General features: G+C 67.3%; 1 protein-coding gene across 3 annotated transcripts; it reads left to right on the forward strand.

Annotated features, from left to right (window-relative positions):
* Nucleotides 1-1,445: 1,445 nt before the first annotated feature.
* On the forward strand, nt 1,446-18,050 carry LOC147526897 (signal transducer and activator of transcription 5B). 3 transcript variants are annotated; one of them, XM_086626395.1, is made up of 19 exons: nt 1,446-1,470; nt 12,847-12,984; nt 13,101-13,257; nt 13,342-13,431; nt 13,633-13,807; nt 13,883-14,013; nt 14,089-14,240; nt 14,318-14,473; nt 14,573-14,752; nt 14,883-14,970; nt 15,124-15,246; nt 15,401-15,493; nt 15,631-15,837; nt 16,277-16,371; nt 16,448-16,578; nt 16,918-17,088; nt 17,295-17,346; nt 17,715-17,822; nt 17,900-18,050. In XM_086626395.1, the coding sequence occupies exons 2-19, from the start codon at nt 12,857-12,859 to the stop codon at nt 18,027-18,029; spliced, it is 2,367 nt and encodes a 788-aa protein (XP_086482521.1). In that variant the 5' UTR covers nt 1,446-1,470; nt 12,847-12,856; the 3' UTR covers nt 18,030-18,050. The 3 variants fall into 3 exon arrangements, with proteins under 3 accessions (XP_086482521.1, XP_086482520.1, XP_086482522.1); XM_086626394.1 differs by lacking the exon at nt 1,446-1,470 and adding an exon at nt 4,684-4,840; XM_086626396.1 differs by lacking the exon at nt 1,446-1,470 and adding an exon at nt 4,684-4,840 and having other exon boundaries at nt 16,918-17,073.
* Nucleotides 18,051-18,948: the final 898 nt, after the last annotated feature.

The following is an 18,948-nucleotide window of genomic DNA, read 5'->3' on the forward strand; positions in this document are numbered from 1 at the left end:
GTAGCGGTGAGGGAACCCCACAGGCGCACGGTGCCACGTCCCCCACAAGCTGTAAGGAGAACCAAGGCGTCCCCCAAACAGGGAAAGGTGACAGCAGCCATGAGAAAACCAGCCCAAGGGGCTCTTGCACAGCTGCCCCCCCAACACCAAACACCTCCCAGGCAGCCACCGGGGTCTGGGGAACCCCACAGGCGCACGTGGGGAGCCCAGGTCTGGCACAGCAGGTGCTTGGCGAGAGCTGATAAACCCCATGGACCCTGTGATGCCAGGCCGGTGCTCCCATCCCACAACGGCCTCTGTCTTTGGCTGCGGCACCACCCAAATCCTGCCAGGGCCGGTGGCCCGGTGCTGCACCCCGATTAAGGAAACCTGACGGGACCCTCTCGTCGGGAGGTGGCTCGTGGCTGCTGCACTGGTGCCCCCCAGCCGAGGGGAGCCTTTCCCGGGGCGCCCAGCCTGAGCCACTGGAGCAGCCCTGGGGCGGCACGTCCCCACGTGCCCGTGGCTGTTACAGGAAGGGACGAAGCCTGCGGAGCCGGAGGGAGCCAGGGCAGCGGCATTACTCATCCCGTGCTTGGGATGGGATTTCCTTTGTCTCCTCGTACTCACGTGCAACCCCTGGCAGGGCCCACATGGCTCCCACGGGAAACCCGTTCTACCCGGGAGTGGGAGCGTGCGCAGGCTCTGCCCGGAGAGGCTCAGCACGAGCGGGAGGCCGCCGAGGCCTGCAGGCAGCGCGGCACAAAGGAACCATTAGTAGGTACAACAGGCAGCGTTCACACCTTCGCCGCAGCCCAGCGGCTGTCCGCGATGTGCCGCAGAGGCTGGCACACAGCGGGTGGGTGGGCGGCTGCGGGGCAAGAGCCTGTCCCGTGGGCAGCGATGGTGGCAATGGGGAAATGGCCAGAGACCTGGGGGACCGGGGAGGATGAGGGAGAAGGGAGAGGTGCAGACGGCGTCTCGGTGCCCATGGGGGATCCTGGCCATGCCTGGTGCGTGGGTTGCAATCCTGGTGCCAGTGCTGCAGTGAGCTCCTCCCAGTGCCAGTGCCAGTGTGGGATCCCCCAGGTGCGAGGGTCCTGTGCCAGTTCCTGGTACCGGTGCAGGCTCCGGCTGGTGCCAACGCCCGGTAGCGGTTTAGGCACCCCCGTGCCCAGCACCAACGCCCGGTGCTGCTTTGGGCTTCCCCGGTACCTGGAGTCAAAATCCGGTGCCAGTTTGTGCCCTGCCATAGCCCGTGCTGAAGCCTGCAACTGCTTCGGGCTCTGCCCGTGCCCGGTGCCCGGTGCCGTTACCCGGTGCCGGTGGCACGGCGGGGGCGGGCGGGGGGCGGTGCCGCGGGGGGGCGGTTGCCGCGCGGGCCAGGCCGGGCGGCGGCGGCGGCGGGGGCCGGAGGGGGCAGAGCGGCGGCGGAGCCGAGCGCCGAGAGCCGCCGGAGCAGCGGAGCCGCAGCCGCCGCCGCGGCCGCAGGTAGGAGCGGGCGCGGGGCCGCCATCGCCACCGGGACCGGGACCGCGACCGGGACCGCTTTCGCTTTCCGCGGCCGTAGGCAGGCAAGGGGGCGGCGGGGCCGGGGGCACCTGCGGCGGAGGCGGCCGGGGCCTGGGGCGCGCCACTGCTCCGTCCTCCGCCCGTCGGTAAATATTTTGAGTGTTTCGTAACTCCCGGGCGGGCGCAGCTCGTCGGCGGGGCCGGGCGCGGGGCGCTGCGGTGGCGCCGGCCGGGCCCGCGGCCTCGGTGCGGGCGGAGGGGCCGGGCAGGGGCACGGGCAGCGAGCGGGGCCGCCCCCCGGCGCGGCGCTTCCCGGAGGGGCGGACTTTGCGCAGCAGCTGCGCGGGCCGGGGCGGGCGGCGGGGCCGTCCCGGTGCCCGGGACGGGGGCGCTCGTCGCCCGGCGGAGCGGGGCCGGTTCCCGTCGCCGCCCTGGGCCGGGCCCCGCCTGAGCGGCGGCCGCGGGGGAACCGTCGAAACGGGCCCGAGCCCCAGCCCCGGGCAGGCGGGGGTCCCGCCGCCGGCAGCGCACCGGGCCGGGGCAGCGCGGCGGGAGCGGGGATGTCGCTCGGCGGCGGCTCTGCGCTGCCGGGCAGCGGATGGAAAACGTTCCCCGGTGCGAGGCGGGAGCGGTGACACCCGGGCGGGGGGGGGGACACGCTGCAGCGCCCGGTGTCCTTTCACCCAGCTCGCGCGTTGGCCGGGGCGCGCGGCCGGGTGGCTGCGAGCCCGGGGAGCGGCGGCCACCTGCCCGCCGGGGTACGGGGCTGTCGGGGCTCTGCGCCGCCGCCACCGGGCTCCTGCCGGGCCGCGTCCCGCCAGCTCCGCACCGCGATGCCGAGTGGCTCCGGGGCCCAGTTCGCGCGGGCGGTGGGTGCGGGCGGTGCCGGGGGCTCCCGGCGCTGCCTTCGCCTGAGCCACCGACGGCGGGGACGGCTCCGGTGTCAGCTGCAGCGCGGAGCCGGGACCGTTTGCTGGTGTGACCCGGCGGTGCTCGGGGGTCCCGTGGCACAGGGCAGGGGGCAGGCGGTGACAAGGGGCGGTTTGTCCGTGGTTGTTGGGGTGCGTGGCCAAGGGACGTGGGGCTTGGCGCTGCCGTGGCAGAGCTGCAGCGTGGGGCAGGGCCACGTGGCTCGCCCGTGACAGGGATGCAGCACACGAAGTCCCTGCAGCGTGGGTCGCCTTGTTGCAGCAGGACGCTCCTGGCCCCGGGCTGGCTCACCCTGCCAGTTTCCTGTGGCCAGCCCAGTGGCCCTAGCGGCACTCGTGGCTGCGGTCGGAGCTGCGCGAGCCGAGGCCGCCAGCGTCCACGGAGGCAGTTGGCACATGCACCGTGGGATGACCTGGAGAGCCTGTTCACCACTGTGGGTACCAGGGAACCAACCCTGCACTGCAGGAGCTTTGCCCCTCTCTCCCTCGCACCCCGTCTTTGGGAGGAAGGCTCTGTGCCCATCGTGGGGAGCACAGCCCTGCGCTGGTGCAGAAGGGCTGGATGCCATTGCGGCGCTCTCGGTGATTTCGAGCTGAGGTTTGCCATCGTGCTTTGACGCGTTTGCAGCAGCGCAGCGATCCTGTGCTGGAGAGTGGTTTGCTTGTGGCCCCGCAACGAGCCTGGCTGTGCCCCATCTGTGTGGCTCTGGGAGAGGGGGAGGCATTGGGGCTGTCGGGGTCACCTGCCCACGGATGGCTGCAGCAATCCCTGGTTCTCCTGAAGCTGTCAGGATCGCAGCCCAACCTGTTGTGGCTCCAGGTCCCCGAGGTGCTGCACAGCGGGGTGAAGACCATCTCCTTGGGTTTTATAACTGTCCCTGGAGAGTGGGGCTTGTCCCCGGGGCCAGGGAGGGCCATGGCATGCCACGTGTGCAGCCACGTGGAGGAGGGAGCTCCAGTGCAGGTCAAGAGGTGCCAAAAGGCTGTACCTGGGGATGTGGGAGAGCTGGGCTGGGAACACGGCGCAATGGGTGGCCGTCACCCACTCTGCGTCCTCCCTCAGGGGGTGTTTGCCCCCCTGGCAGTTGTCATTGGAGCCACCTCACCAGCTTTGGTGCACCTGCCTTGTCCTGAGGCCGATGCTTTGGGGCAGGATGAGAGATGCTGGCACTGGCTCTGGGGACAGGGAGCTGCAACCAGGGATGCTCGGCAAGGGTTGCACGGAGCCTCAGGAGGGACCTTCCCCTCTCACTGCAGGGGAAGTGCTGGCTCCAGAGTGGCTGTGAGATCTCCACCGTGGGGTTTCCCAGCGCTCTCTCAAGTGATAGCAAAACCCCGACACTCTGCTTGCAAAAAATCCCTGCTCCTTGTACCCCTCCACGGCGTGGGCGGTGGGGCGGCGAGCGGTGACTGTGCTGCGCTGAGTACAGTAAAGCAGCCCGTCAGCTGGGAAATGACTTTCTGGTTTGCAAGGAATTACTGTAAGCCAGGCTGCACTCAACTGGCTTTGCGGCAGCCCTGGGCAGCCAGCAGGAGCCTGGGCACAGCAGGACGACATGTGGGTGGAGCAGGACCTCCCTCCCATTGGCATCCCTTGGATGCCTGTGCAGGGGGCCACAGTCTCGCTGCCCGGTGGGGCTGCGGTGGCTGCTGGCTTCCTACCGCGCAGCCATGGGTGCTGTCCTTGGAGCAGCCTCCATGTAATGGGGCCAAACGCACTGTGGTGGTGCCTGTGGCAGGGGAGCCGGTGTGGGGCGGTGTGTGCTGGGGGCTCACCGGTCCCTGCCTCACCAGGACGGGTCAGGGTTTGGCTCTGTGGCCACACAGGCAGCTCTGGCCTGGGAGACTTTGCCGCCTGCTGGCTCTGGGGCTCCGGCATGCTCCGGGAGAAGTAGCCTCGACAGCTGTAATGTTTCTGTGGCATGCCTTTCCTTTCATGGGGTGTCTATTTTGCAACCCCCAAGTGTTTTGATCCCGAGAGGAAGGGGGCGGGGGTGTTTACCCTGGCACCGCGTGGCGGGTGCAGGGATCCAAGCAGCGCTGGGCATGCCTGAATTTTACATGCAGCAACAGTTCTAGCAACATCTGCTGGCTGATAAAAGGTAGGCTGCCGTGAACCGCTTCTCCTGCCGCGTTGGGAAACGTCGAGGGGGAGGCACACATGCGAACACGGCTTCCTGGCCGATAGGGCTGAGCTGAGTTGCTGATAAAGCAGAATCCACCCATCTGGCTGCACCAGAGGGGCCGGGAGCGCTGGCTGCTCACAGCGTCTTGCCCAGCGTTTCCCCTGGTGCCAGCTCATGCTTCCCACCAAGCCGGGGTGCGACGTGCTGCCGTGCAGCTTCTTGCCAGGCTTGGGTGGCCACGGTGGTAGAGCCGAACCGTAACATGGTCACGACTCGCTCCCTGTTCAGTCACTGGTGAGTTTTGCAATCTCTATTTTTGGTGCAACTTCATGTCTTCCTGTTGTTATGAGATGTAAATGCTGGTTTATAGTGCAGCTCTGCCAGGGAGGGAATCAGGGAAAAGCCTGGTGCTGGGGCAGAGCTCAAAGAGCCGGCGTGGCATCGGCACAGCCGTGGCCGCCAAGCGGCTGAGTGCCAGGTGCGGGCTCTGTCTGGCTCTTTGTCCCTTTCGCTCGATGGCTGGCTGCAGAACTTCTATCAGGGAAAGAGACAGCTCTTGCTTGCGGCGTATCCGAGCCCCTCGCACTGGCTGAAACAACTGTAAAGTGATCTCTGTCCTATTTGGTGGTGTTAGCGTGCGGCCCTGGCGCGCTCGGGCTGCAGCTCTGGGTGGCATAGCTGCCCTGGCCCGGCACACGCCGTTTATAGCCTGTTAGTCACCCAAGCCTTTTGGAAACCCTTCGGTGGGGTGCTGGGCTCTGCTCTGCCCTGGCATCGCCCGCAGCTGCCGCTGCTCCTGGGGCTGCGGAGCCTGTCCCCGGTGAGGAAAGCTGAAATCCAGCTCTCCTCCCTGGGCACGTTTGTGTGCATTGGGGATGAACACCGCGTCTAACCCCTGCCAGGTTTGACTGTGAGGTTAACCCGCTCTGGATGAGAATTTTGTTGCATAAACCGTCGGTGTTTTGTGTTTCTTATTCCCATTCTGACTAGTCCCGTTCCTGCCGGCATCGCGGGGGTGTTTCCATGCCCCCTCTTCCGAAGGCAAAGCTTTACCCTCTTTCCCTTCTGCTCTGCTGACTTGGTGCAAGAGCATCTCCCTGCATGGGGCTGCTGCGGCTGCTGGGGGGCGAACCCAGCGAAGGGCACGAGGGGTGCAGGGGCAGCTCCGGGGGATCGGAGCCCGTGCTCGGTGTTTGCTCTTGAAGACCAAGGTGTGAGGGCTTGCCCTCCCGGCAGCGGCTGCGCGGTTGGTCCGGCACGTACCCTGTGCTCACAGCATGGTCGGACAGGGCAGTGGGTGCCCTCGCTGTGCCAGTGTCCCTCTGCCTGTCCCTGCTCACCATCTGTCCCTGTCCTGCCCCAGGTGCCCGTGCCATGGCGTGCAGGCTGGGCTGCTCCCCTGGGATGGCCGTGCTGGCAGCGGGAAGGCTCCTGCACCATCTCCCCTGCACCCGCGGAGAACTCGCGCGCCAGAGGGGGATGGATGCGGCTGGAGCGGTGCAGCCGGTGCCTGTGCTGCCCGCGTCGCCCCCGGCCTGCCTGGGTCCTGCTCTGCAAATCCAGCCTGGCCGGCGGCTGGATTAGCGCGATTGTGTGCACTCGCTGGAGCGCGGCAGATAAAATGAAATTGTGTCTCCAGACCCCAATCGGGACTAATTCGACGCTGAAATGAGCTTAATCCTCAGGTCCTTCTGACCGGCCCGTCCCTCCTGGGCTGGTGCTGGTCTGAGCGGGGATTAGCAGCGAGCCCAGGGCTGTGCTGGAGGCAGCCTCGGTGCTGGGGGCTGGCACGGGATCCCAGGGCGCCTGCGGGGTCCCTGGGAGGTGACTGGTTTGTTGGAAGGGGCAGCACAAGGATGAACTGTCTGGCTTCTCCCTGGGCGCGGGGACTTCTCCCTTGTCTCCGATCTGCCTGGCTGGATCCTACGCCTGAAGCTGCCGCCCCGTTCTTGGGGGTCGCAGGATCCTGTCACCTCCGTGCCCTTCCCTGGTGCCATGTCTGGGGCGATGCCTCTTCCCTCCTGGGATGGAGGACGGGGACCGGAGCTGGACCCTCCCTGCTGTGCTGGAGCGGGCACGAGGGTGGAGTGTGAGTCCCTGGGGGCTGCACCCTCCGCGGGGTCACAGCGGGTTGGGGTGGGTTGGTAGTGTTGTGGAGCAAAAATACCTGGCACGTGGCAGCTGTGCATCCCCACCCGGGCGAGGGCTGGTGCCTGGAGCCACGATGCTACGGTGGGCAGCTGCTCCGGGATCCCCCCAGTGAGCCTGGGGGAAGCCCCAGGACCCTGGAGTGATGGAGCCGGCAGCTCCCTGCCACACCAGCGCCGCAGCCAGTTAATTCGGCTGCTTGGCCCCAGGGAGCTGGCAGTAATTAAAGCTCTGCCCCAGCCTCCCTAATCCTGTCTGTGGGCTCACGGCAGGGGTGGCACTGGCGCTGGCGGAGACTGAGCTCCCCGCAGCCAGCGTCTCGCAGGATCCACACCGGACTCGTGCCCACAGGGGCTGGGTGGGCACTTGGCTCTGCCGGTGAGGCTGCATGGTGCATCCTGCCCACCAGCACGTGGCTCCTGCTCCAGCGCTGGCTGCCCAGATCTGTCCGAGAGGGCAGGCTGCCTGTGCTGCGCTGCCACGCTCTGCCCGGTCCCGAGACAGGCCCCTGGTGTTCCCGAGCAGCCGCAGCCTTCGGCGCAGCCCGCACGGGGTCCGGCACAGCCAGCTCGTTGTGCTGGGGCTGGGCTGGGGGTCCTGGGCGCCCAGTGCCCTGTACGGCAGGGCAGGCTCGTCTCGCTGGGGAGACCCTGAGGGATGGGGCCAGGGGGGGCTGGGGTGAGCTCAGCTGGGGGGGGTGCAGTGTAACCGTGGCCCCCCCGCTCTGCCGTGAGGACCCAGGTCCTGCTGGTGCCAGTCCTGCCCCGTGCTCGGCATTCGAGGGAATCCCCCTGGCACAGCGGCAGCGCCTGTATCTGGCCAGAGCGGCACCGGGGCAGCTGTTGGTGCACTGGGCTGGTTTTCTCTCTTGGTTGCAGCCCCTGGATTTGAGGGATTTTGCTGGGATTTTGGTGGGTATTTTGGTGGTTTTGGTTTGACGCAGGTTTCTGGGCCTCTGTGGTCAGAAGGGAAAATCTGAAGAAGGGAGAAAAACCTTTCCCGAGGGTGACAGACGCCAGCGGGCAGGTACAGCCCCAGGCCCACGGCGGGAGCTGAGCTGCAGGCAGCCCCCAGCACCCAGTTTCCCTGGCACCTGTGTGGCAGTGCCAGTCCCCGGCGGGGCCATCTCCACCAGCCCGTGGGTCTGGTTTCTCCCCGGACAGTGTCAGGCCACGCGTGGGGTTTCCTTGTTCCTGTAATGGTGCGAGTTCTCCATTTTTGGCTCCCAAAGCTGCCAGGAAGCCCGGCTGGTCCCGGCACTGCCAGTTTGGGCTCTGTCTGCCGGCTGTGGGGCCGGTCGCCCCTGCCCGCAGTGAGGGGCACATTGTGTTTCCAGAGCTGGCCGTGCCTCTTCCGTGAGCCCCACGGCTCGTGGCCCCACTCGCCGGGCCCCGGCACTTTCCAGCGTGGGCTGGGGGCTCCGGCGGGCTGGGGCGGTTGGCTGCCGCTGGGGCGAAGCTGTCGGCTGCCGCTGCTCTTCTGCAGGAGGCAAACAAAACCCATCAAAGCACTGTGCTTCTAGAAGGAGCTCACCTCCCGCGCCCGGCGGGCACTGCCGCCTCCCAGCCGAGAGCTGGAAACCACAGGCGGGCGTGAAGCGGGTGAGTCGCTCCATGCCCAGCACCAGCACCCTCTGCGCTGGCTCCACTGCATCCCGGTGCCCACCAGCCCTGGCTGGCAGCTCCGAGCAGGGCTGGGTGTCTGTGGGCTGCTCACTGGCACGCTGGTGTTACTGGTGCGGTCGCTGCCCCAGTGCTGTGTGCCAGGGGCATGTGAGCGGAGACGGGGGGTGCAGGTGAGCCTGTCCCGTCTCCCCCCATGCAGAGCTCCTGCCTCAGTCCCTGGGGTCCCATCCCTGGGGGCTCAGGGGGGCTCAGACCCACTGACCCACTGAGGGCAGAGTCTGTGCCCGGCTCTGGCTCTGGGGAGGAGCGCAGGGCTGAGCGCGGAGGGGGTGCCAGCCCCACTCCCTCGGTGGGCACACGCGTGCAGTGGTGGCGGAGGAAGCCACCGGCAGCCCGGGGCTGGCTGCCCTGCGCAGCAGCTGACATTTTGGAAGGAAATAGCTGCTCTCCGCTCCTTCCTGTAGCACACAGCCTGCGGAACGGCGCCCCGGGAGCCCGGCTGTGCTGGCAGCGCCTGCCCAGAGCCGCAGCCGGGCTGCCCTGGGCCAGGACGCCGGAGCGGTGCGTGGGGCAGTGGTGCCCGACCCTGGGTGAGTGTGGCTGTGGGACGAGGCACCCTGCACCGAGCCAGGGCTGCGGTTCCTGTGCCCTGCAGGAGCCGGGGCTGTGCCAAGCATGGGGCTCTGCTGGCCCGGCCAAGCCTGCGCATGTGGGAGCCCCTGGCTGGGACAGGACTGTGGGCCCCCTCGGGGGGTGCGGAGCCCTCTGTGCCCCCAGCTGCGGGTCAGGATGTGGGGCGCAGTGGCTGGGTCTCTTTGGGGGACGCAGGATGCCCTCCTGCTGGGACCGCAGGGGGCATGAGCGGCACTGGCCAGGGCAGGGCCGGACCCCCTGGCAGCACCCGCTGCGAGGCATGGGGGTTCCAGCCCTGCAGCCGCGAGCGAGGCTGGCTCTGACCTGGAAGTGATCACGGGCTCCCGGAGGTGCCGAGGAACCACGTGTCCGTGTGTTTACCGCGGCGGGAGGCGGCAGCTGCAGCAGGCGCAGCATTGCTGCCTGCAGCGCCATGCCCCTGCCCAGGGGAGGACGCTGCCGCCGAGACCCCCGGGCCAGGAGAGCGACGGGCCAAGGGCAGTGTTGAGGCCGCGTGGGGCAGGCGCGCGGGAGCTGGGGGGTTACGGCCGGAGCCCTTTGCCGTGGCCCCCCCAGGGTGTTGCCTGGCTCTCGGCCCCTGCTGGGCATGGGACTGGGCGAAGGGCTGCAGTCAGGTGCCAGCACCAAGGCTGGGGTGTCCTACCCATGAGGAGGTCACCGGGGTGGCTGCGTGCGGTGAGCATCCTGCAGCGGTGCGTGCGCCGGTGCCCGGGCTGGTGCTGCCCATGTTTGGGCTTTGCCGTGCCCGCGGCACATGGGAAGGCGCCACTGCCGGCCTCGCCCTGTGAGGCATTTCCCTCCTTTTGTCTTCCCGCGGACGTGCTCTGGCTTTCCTGCTGCTCATCACCGGTCACTGGCACCGGCCGGCTGCCGGGAGGTGCCACCACTCCTGCCCCCAGGGCTGCCGCTGTGGCTCATCCCCAGTGTGGGTGTGGGGATCCCCTGTGCCCATGGCCTCAGCGGTGCTGCCAGCTGCCCCCTGCCCATCCTCTCCCCTCCCGCTGCCTCTGGCCCTCTGAGAGCCCCTTTTGGGTGGATTTCACCCATTTTGCTGCCGGTTCGGTGGTGCCACCCCACCAGCAGCCAGGAGCGGGGCTGTCGGATGCAGAAGCAATGACCGCCGGCGTCTTCCCCCTCCTGCCCGCGCTGTCCCCACGAGGCCGGGGTCCCTCTCCATGTTCTTGTCCTACCTCTGGGAAGCTGCCGCGTGCGCCGCTTCGCAGGCGAGAAGTCACCGGTGAGCGCGTTGCTGTGGCTTGTTGAGTTGCTGCTGGTTAACCGAGCTGCGGTAGCGGGTGGGTTGTAGCTCGCTGCCAGCGAGTAAATGCAAAGTAGCTTAAACCACTGCAATTATCCGTCTCTTGCAGTTGTTGGAGCGCGTGGCCGGCGGCTGCGGCACGGCTGACCCGTGGCAATGCGTGGCGCTGCAGCAGTGCTGCCCGTCCCTGCCGGGGCGTGGGAGCCGCAGCGAGAGCCGTGGTGGGTGGGCTGGGGATGGTGCGGGGGGTGGGTGAACGCCGGTGGGTCGGAGCGGGTCGTGGCCACCCGAACATGCCGAGGTTTCCTGAGCCAGGCGGCTGTGAGACTGGGGCGATGCGCTGGCGGGGGGAGTGCGAGGAGGGAGTTGGTCCCTGGGTGTGGGGGCAAAACTGTCCCAAGGCTCCGAGCAGGTCCCTGCGGGCATCACCCAGGGCAGCTGGCAGTGCCGTGAGGAGTGTGGTGCTGGGCACCGGCCAAGCCAGGGCACTGGCTGCCAGCAGCTGGCCAGGTGCAGGAGCACAGGGTTACCGGGAAGGACCAGCAGCTCTGGCTGCGTGGTGGGACTGTGCTGCTGTACCACGTGCCAAAGTGGAGCTGTTGCCACAGCCTTGCCGGGTCTCATGGCCAGAAGGCCTCATCTGCTCATGGCAGGCGGCACCGGTGACTTGTGCCGAGACGCTTGGGGAGGTTTGGTTTGTCAGACCATGGGTGAGACACAGAAAATGAGTTGCTTGGAGAAACGCCCGCCGTAGCATTGATGATGCCCATGGAGGTCGTGTCCAAGCCTGGCATGAGTGTTTTTTTTGGGGCGGACTGATCTGCCGGGGTGGCACGGCCCCGGGGACTGCCCTGCCTTCGGTCGGGGCACCGGCTAGGTGAGCCACGCCACTGTCGGTGCCCTCGCAAAGGCTGATGTGACGCCGGCTCACCTGCCGGGCACCCCGGCAGCGACGCTCGCGCTCCTGCTCCCAGGCCATCACCGGCTGAGCACGGTGTCTGCCGGCTCACCGCAGCAGCAGCCCCAGACTCGTTGCTTAACAACACGCTGGAGTGGAATAGGAAGTGTTTTGTCACCGCGAGATGGGAAGAGATCACCATTTTCTTGATCGCCAGGGCAGCGGCTGTTTGCTCTGTGTCTGCGCAGACGTCCCCGCTGCTCTGGGAACTCTGGCATGGTGGCACCGGCACGGCCGTGGCCACTCTCCTCGGCTTTGCTGGGGCAGCGCTTCTCACCGATGCCCCTTACCGGGTGTCCGTGGTTTCTAACCGCGCGTCCTGCGTTGGCCGTCCTGCCTTCCCTTCCCCTCCGTGCCTGCGTTTTTACGGGTCCTTAGGCCCCTCCTTGCTGGCAGGACTTCCAACTCGGTGATTTCTGTGAATGTGGAAACGTTCCTCCCTTTTTATAGGGGAAAAAATCATTTTTAGCCAACTTTCAGTTATTGTTCCTCTTCCCGCGGGGCTCCGGCTGCGGCTGCTCCACTTGGACCTGCTGCTGCCGTTGTCCCCCGGTGCGCTGCCCCCGCGTGTGCCCCTGCCCGCGGGATGGCACCGGCTGCTTACGGAGCCCTGTGGGCCACCGGGCTTTTCTGAGGCTGACCAAAGCGTTGGGTGGGAGGCAGGCACGGCCCCCGCCGGCACGGTCCCTGCCTCCCTTTGCTTTTCACCGGCCAGTGCCGTAGCTGGATCCTGTCCCGGGCACCCGGCCCGGGGACGCAGCCCGAGGCGTCGCGCCTCTGCCCGGCACCTCTGCACAAAACGAGTGCCAGGCGTTCGGGTGTGAGTGTGTGTAAATGCTGTTTATTGCTGTGCCCTCGGCTCGGCGCGGCCACAAGCCCCCCAGGCCCTCCCACGTCATCCCCAAAGCCGCAACCATCGGGGTGTTTTTCCAGGCCCCACCACGCCGCAGATGTCACCGCGGCAGGGGACACTCTGGCTTTTTATAGGTGCCATCCCCGGCTGTCCTTTCTCCCCGCCCGCCGTGGCTGCCCCGTGTGAGCCACGGCGCCGGAGTCGCATGGCGAGTGGGATCTGGCGACGCTCCTGCGAGGAGCCAGAGCCGCCCCAAAACTTGCTTTGGGAAGCTCCGCGCTCTGGCCGGCGTCTCCTCTGCAGCGCTGGTGCACGGGGCACGCGGTGGCCATGGCGCTGGGGACCCACCGGGGCCTGCAGTGCCGCCGGGGCTGCTCTGCCCATCGGTGCTGCCAGGGTGTGGGCAGGAGCCGGGGCGAGCACAGAGGGGGCCTCCGCTCTGCGTCACCCTGGATTTCTCACCGGCCCTCCCCCCGGCCCCGTTTCCTCATCTGCGTGGCCGGCGATGGCCGCGATCCCGCGGCGCAGCGAGGGGAAATGAGTACCATGTGGAGAGGCGGCACGGAGGCGCGTTCACGGCCCTGCACCCTCCCAGGGCTCTTCCCAGAAAAGAGGGGGTGACTCAGAGCTGGGGTTGCCCGCCCCTGCACACCCCTTCCTTTGGCAGCCGGAGGCGGCTTCGGCAGCACCGGAGAACCCGGAGGCTCCCGCAAAGGGCTGGCGGGGGCAGCCGGGGCCAGATCCCCGCGCGCGGTGCCGCGCCGTGCCCGGCGGCGGTGCCCTGACGTGCCCGTCTTGGTGCAGGTGGTGAGCCATGGCGGTGTGGATCCAGGCGCAGCAGCTCCAGGGCGAAGCCCTGCGGCAGATGCAGGCGCTCTACGGGCAGCACTTCCCCATCGAGGTGCGGCACTACCTGTCGCAGTGGATCGAGAGCCAGGCGTGGTAGGTCAGCGGGTTCCCCGGTGCCAGCAGGTGCCCCCCCTCTGCCAGGAGCCCCTGCGTGGGGCTGGGGCCACCGTGATGCCGCTGTGACGCCGCCAACTGCTCTGCACTCACAGGGACTCCATCGACCTCGACAACCCCCAGGAGAACGTGAAGGCGACGCAGCTGCTGGAGGGGCTGATCCAGGAGCTGCAGAAAAAGGCCGACCACCAAGTGGGCGAAGATGGGTTCCTGCTGAAGATCAAGCTGGGGCACTATGCCACGCAGCTGCAGGCGAGTGGGGGGCCACGGGCAGGGGCTGTGGTGCCGCGGGGGGTCCCTGCCCCATGCCTGGCTCAGGCTGTGCTCTCCCTGCAGAACACGTACGACCGGTGCCCCATGGAGCTGGTGCGCTGCATCCGGCACATCCTCTACCACGAGCAGCGGCTGGTGCAGGAGGCCAACAACGTGAGCGGGGGCCACGGGGCGTCCACCTTGTGCGGGGCGAGGGAGCGGGTCCCGCCGAGGCGGTGATGCTCAGGGTCTCCAGCGCAGGGGTCGTGGGAACAGCCCTGAGGCGGCGGGTGCTCTGGGTCCCCACTGCCCCCAGCACCCAGGGGGACAGGAAGGGTCCCCTTGCCGTGCTGAGCGCTCCCCGTGCCCCTACAGAGCCCGTCACCTGCCGGCTCCCTGGTGGACGCCATGTCCCAGAAGCACCTGCAGATCAACCAGACCTTCGAGGAGCTGCGGCTCATCACGCAGGACTCGGAGAACGAGCTGAAGAAGCTGCAGCAGACGCAGGAGTACTTCATCATCCAGTACCAGGAGAACATGCGCCTCCAAGGTGGGTGGGGGGCTGGGGGGTGACGGGGCTGGGGTGCTGGCAGTGCTGGCCCTAATGCCATGCCCTGTCCTCCAGCCCAGTTCTCCCAGCTCTCCCAGCTGGGTCCCCAGGAGCGCCTGTCGCGGGAGACGACGCTGCAGCAGAAGAAGGCGTCGCTGGAGGCCTGGCTGCACCGGGAAGCTCAGACACTACAGCAGTACCGCGTGGTGAGTGCCGCTGCCCCGGCCCCGTGCCGGCTGCGCCGCCGGCCCCACGCCCCGTGACGCCGTCCCGCCTCGCAGGACCTGGCCGAGAAGCACCAGAAGACGCTGCAGCTGCTGCGCAAGCAGCAAACGACCATCCTGGACGATGAGCTGATCCAGTGGAAGCGTCGGCAGCAGCTGGCGGGGAACGGGGGTCCCCCCGAGGGCACCCTGGACGTTCTGCAGACCTGGTGGGTGCGGGCACTGGCCGTGCCGGGTGGGACGGGACGCAGAGCCCGGGCACGGCGCTGAGCCCTGCTCTCCCCAGGTGTGAGAAGCTGGCGGAGATCATCTGGCAGAACCGGCAGCAGATCCGCCGGGCTGAGCACCTGTGCCAGCAGCTGCCAATCCCGGGCCCGGTGGAGGAGATGCTGTCGGAGCTGAACAGCACCATCACCGACATCATCTCTGCCCTGGTGACCAGGTAGAGGTGGGGGTCCGGGTCAGCTGAGGCACTGGTGGGGCGGGGGGCCGGGCTGGGGCTGTTTGTCCTGCCCGCCCCTGATCCCCATGCTCCCCCCAGCACCTTCATCATCGAGAAGCAGCCCCCCCAGGTGCTGAAGACACAGACCAAGTTCGCAGCCACCGTGCGGCTCCTGGTGGGGGGGAAGCTGAACGTGCACATGAACCCCCCCCAGGTGAAGGCCACCATCATCAGCGAGCAGCAAGCCAAGGCCCTGCTGAAGAACGAGAGCACCCGCAAGTAATGCCCGGGGGGCTGGGGCTGCCAGGGCGGTGGGGAGGAGGAGCTGGAGTGGGGGGTGCGGGGGGGGCTGTGCCCTGCACAGGCGCCCAGCCCTCGTGGTCCCCCAACCCTGTTCATTCCGCGGCAGCGAGAGCAGTGGGGAGATCCTCAACAACTGCTGCGTGATGGAGTATCACCAGGCCACTGGGACGCTCAGCGCACACTTCCGCAACATGGTGAGCTCTGCTGGCCCCCCCCTCGTGCCCCCCCTCTTGTCCTGCTGTGTTCACCCCTCCTGTCCCCACTGTGTTGCATCCCCCCTGTGTTCACCCCGGTGTTCCCCCACGTCCCCACCTGTCCCCCCATGCTCACCCCTCACGTCCCCGCAGTCCCTGAAGCGGATCAAGCGCTCAGACCGCCGCGGGGCCGAGTCCGTGACGGAGGAGAAGTTCACCATCCTCTTCGAGTCACAGTTCAGTGTCGGTGGCAACGAGCTGGTCTTCCAGGTGAAGGTAAAGCCACTGGCCACATCCTCCCTGCAGGGCCTGGGCGAGCCATGGGCACCGTGCCCACAGATGTAGGGCTGGACTGGGTGGCCCAGGGGTGCCTGTGGACGATGCTTCTGCAGTGTCCCACATCCCATCCGGGTCTCCTTCCCCCTGGCAGACCCTGTCCCTGCCTGTGGTGGTGATCGTGCACGGGAGCCAGGACAACAACGCCACGGCCACCGTGCTCTGGGACAATGCCTTCGCCGAGCCTGTGAGTGCCAGTGCCACGGTGGGGCACAATGGGCCCCATCCGCCCTGGGGGGCTGCGGGAGTTGGGCACCGTCTCTGGGGAAGTGCTGGGAGGTGGCAGGCAGAGCTCAGTGCTGACCCTGCTCCGTGCCCCTCCAGGGCCGCGTGCCCTTCGCTGTGCCCGACAAGGTGCAGTGGCCGCAGCTCTGCGAGGCGCTCAACATGAAGTTCAAGGCGGAGGTGCAGAGCAGCCGCGGGCTGACCAAGGAGAACTTGGTGTTCCTGGCACAGAAGCTCTTCAACAGCACCAGCTCCCACCTGGAGGACTACAGCAGCACCACGGTGTCTTGGTCCCAGTTCAACCGGGTGAGTGCACCGGACTCTGTGCTGGGCTCTGTGCCAGGGCAGTTGCGGCACCCCGGGGTCCCACTGTGCTCTAGGACAGGGGCTTGGCTACGCCTGCGGTGCCAGTGCCCGTGCCGGGGGGCTGGATGAGGCACGGAGCTGTTTCTCGCTGGAGTGGCACGAAAACGAGATGGCCGTTGGCCGCGGCAGGGCGGGAGGAGTCGTCGCCTTTGCCTGGGGGGACGTGGGGAGACACGGGGCCCACAAACGGGGTCTGCGTCCTCGGACAGGCACCGCTGGTGCTGCCCCGTGGCTGTGCCATGCTGACCCGTGCCTGGCCTGGCAGTGCTGGCAGCCGTCCTGCCATCCCAGTCCCTGAGTCTCCGTGGCGGCGCCGAACGCTCGCGTTGTTTAACAGCGGCCGTGGGGCTGGAGTGCTCATTTTCTGGAGATTTAACAGGAAAACCTGCCCGGGAGGAATTACACCTTCTGGCAGTGGTTTGACGGGGTCATGGAGGTGCTGAAGAAGCATCTGAAGCCGCACTGGAATGATGGGTAAAAGCCTCCCCTGCCCCCCCTGGACCCCCTGCCCCCCCAGCCCCCTGCCCCTCACCCCCCTGCTCTGCCCTAGGGCCATCCTGGGCTTCGTCAACAAGCAGCAGGCCCACGACCTGCTCATCAACAAGCCCGACGGGACCTTCCTCCTGCGATTCAGCGACTCGGAGATCGGCGGCATCACCATCGCGTGGAAGTTTGACTCCTGTGAGTGTGTGCCAGGGGCTGGCACCCCCTGGGACTCGGTTCTCCTGCCCGCGGGGTTCGTGCTGCTCCTCCGGCACCTCCTGTCGCACCTGGACCCCGCGGTCTGTCCTCGCCGGGGGGGACCTACCCCCGTGTGCCTGGTGAGGACAGACCTGCCTCAGGTTCGCGGTCCCTCCTGCCTGATCCTGTTTTCTGGCCACTTGCATTTTGTCCCAAAACGTTGCCAGGGGAGGGATGCAGCGTGGGGAACACCATCACCTCCCACGTGATCTCGCGGAGCAGGGCCAGGAGCTGCTGCCAGCTCCGGGCGTCACCGCAGTCCTTGCTCTTGTCTTCCAGCTGAGAGGATGTTCTGGAACCTGATGCCTTTCACCACCAGGGACTTCTCCATCCGCTCCCTGGCCGACCGCCTCGGGGACCTCAGTTACCTCATCTACGTGTTCCCTGACCGGCCCAAGGACGAGGTCTTCTCCAAGTACTACACGCCGGTTCTCTGTGAGTCCACGCCAGGTAGTGCTGCCCCTTCACCCCACGCGCGTCCCTCTCCTTCATGCATCCGACCAGGGTGGAGCCCGGGCTCACAGCACCCCTCCGCCCCGGGACCGCTCCAGCCCCGTGGGGCTCTGCAGCCGGCCGTGCGTGAGCCCCCAGCCCCACCGCAGGCTTGTGGCACGTGCCAGCAGCTCCGGGCCTTAGTGCTGCCTGCTTTCCTCTAGCTAAAGCCGTGGATGGATACGTGAAGCCACAGATCAAGCAAGTGGTGCCAGAGTAAGTCTGACCTTGAACGCAGACCCTGTGTTGTCCCACGGTGGCATCCCTAGTGTCCCATCGTCCCATGGCTCACTGGCTCTGGCACTGCCAAAGGCCACATCGTTGCTGAGCTGGTGCTAGGGGTCAAGGAGCCCGTGGTGTGTCCTCGGAAGGGTGAATGCCCCCCCTCGCCGTGCTGCCGCCCAGGGGGCTGGGGACCTCACAGATCATCGCTGTCGTGGGTGTGGGGTTTGGGTCTCCTGCCTGCACCCCTCCAGCCTCAGAAGATGCCCGTTGGAAGCAGTGGGAATTCCCGGAGCATGACTTCACTCCGCGGGAGCCCATCGCATCCTGTGTCAGTGCTCATGAGCCCCCCGTCCCCCCAGGTTTGTCAGTGCATCAGGTGATTCTGCCCCTGGAGGGGCCACCTACATGGACCAGGCTCCCTCGCCCGCCGTCTGCTCCCAGCCCCATTACAACATGTACACCCAGAAGTAGGTATTGCATCCCCTGTCCCTGTCCCACCGCGGCTGCTTCCCCCCTCCCCGCTCTCACCCGCTGCCTCCCACAGCCCTGACACCGTCCTGGACCCCGAAGGTGACTTTGACCTGGACGACACCATGGACGTGGCGAGGCACGTGGAGGAGCTGCTCCTGCGGCGCCCCATGGACAGTCAGTGGATCCCCCACGCCCAGTCGTGACGGGCGGCTGCCCGGCTCCCCCCCCCCCCCCAGCCCCGGCGCTGCGGGACTGTGCTGTGTTCGTGTCTCTGTGCCAGGGGGGCGGCGGGTGGGCCCTGCCCCGGAGATTTGCTCTGTGCTGCCCCGAAACGCAGGCTGACGTCCGGCTCTTTGGTGTTTATGCCCTTGTATAAACGGCAGCGGATTTGTCGCATGGTTTTCCTGTATGTTCCTTTTAAGAGGCCCAGCTTCGGCTTTCCGCTTCTGCAAGCGCCGGCCCCGGAGCTGCCCCGCTGCCCGCCGAGGGGCTGCTTGGGGCGGGGGCCGGGCATCCGGCCTCGCCTTCGCTTTCGCAGTCGTCACTAAGAACGTACGTGTCGCCTTCTAGTCCTGCCCTGTGGCTCCATTCCCAGGGGCTGTGGGCACGCTGGGCGCAGGGGGGGTCAGCTGGGGCTCCCCACTGCTCTGTGCTGGCGCTCTGCTCCACAGCAGTAGGGTCCGCACCTGGACCTCATCTCCTCCTCAAGGATGTGGGAGCCTCGCTGGCTCCTGGCCTCAACATCCCGCTCCGGAGCCAGTGCAGCACGAGGGAGGCAGGGTGTGGGGGCATCCAGCACGGGCACCTGGGCAGCGTGGCTGGTTTGGGGGGAGCGGAGCCCTCTGTCCCCTCCTGCCTCTCCCCTCGCCCTGATGGAGAAGCTCCGGGGCCCTGGCCATGTTATTTTTCTACCACAGAGTAAATAAAGCACGGAATATTTTTGTAACACAAAAGCTCTGGGTTTCACGTGTGTTGGGGAGGGGGCAGGTCCCTGCCCTGGTGAAGGGGGACAGGAGAGGAGACCCTCACCGGTGTGCCGTGGGCTGGGGCCAGGGGCCGTGGGGGTGTGTGGGTGGCTCCATGCTCCTCAATTTCTGGACGATGCGCAGCAGGTAAGTGATG

The sequence above is a fragment of the Tauraco erythrolophus genome, chromosome 25 (assembly GCF_009769465.1).
Source record: "Tauraco erythrolophus isolate bTauEry1 chromosome 25, bTauEry1.pri, whole genome shotgun sequence".
In the NCBI taxonomy this organism is placed as follows: domain Eukaryota; kingdom Metazoa; phylum Chordata; class Aves; order Musophagiformes; family Musophagidae; genus Tauraco; species Tauraco erythrolophus.

What these genes read in the sequence shown, in the direction of transcription:
- LOC147526897 (XM_086626395.1), top strand. Translation starts at nt 12,857, where the DNA reads ATGGCGGTGTGGATCCAGGCGCAGCAGCTCCAGGGCGAAGCCCTGCGG. An exon ending in AGCTGGTCTTCCAGGTGAAG is followed by an intron (nt 15,247 to 15,400) that starts GTAAAGCCACTG and finishes TCCCCCTGGCAG; the next exon opens with ACCCTGTCCCTGCCTGTGGT. An exon ending in ACAATGCCTTCGCCGAGCCT is followed by an intron (nt 15,494 to 15,630) that starts GTGAGTGCCAGT and finishes GTGCCCCTCCAG; the next exon opens with GGCCGCGTGCCCTTCGCTGT.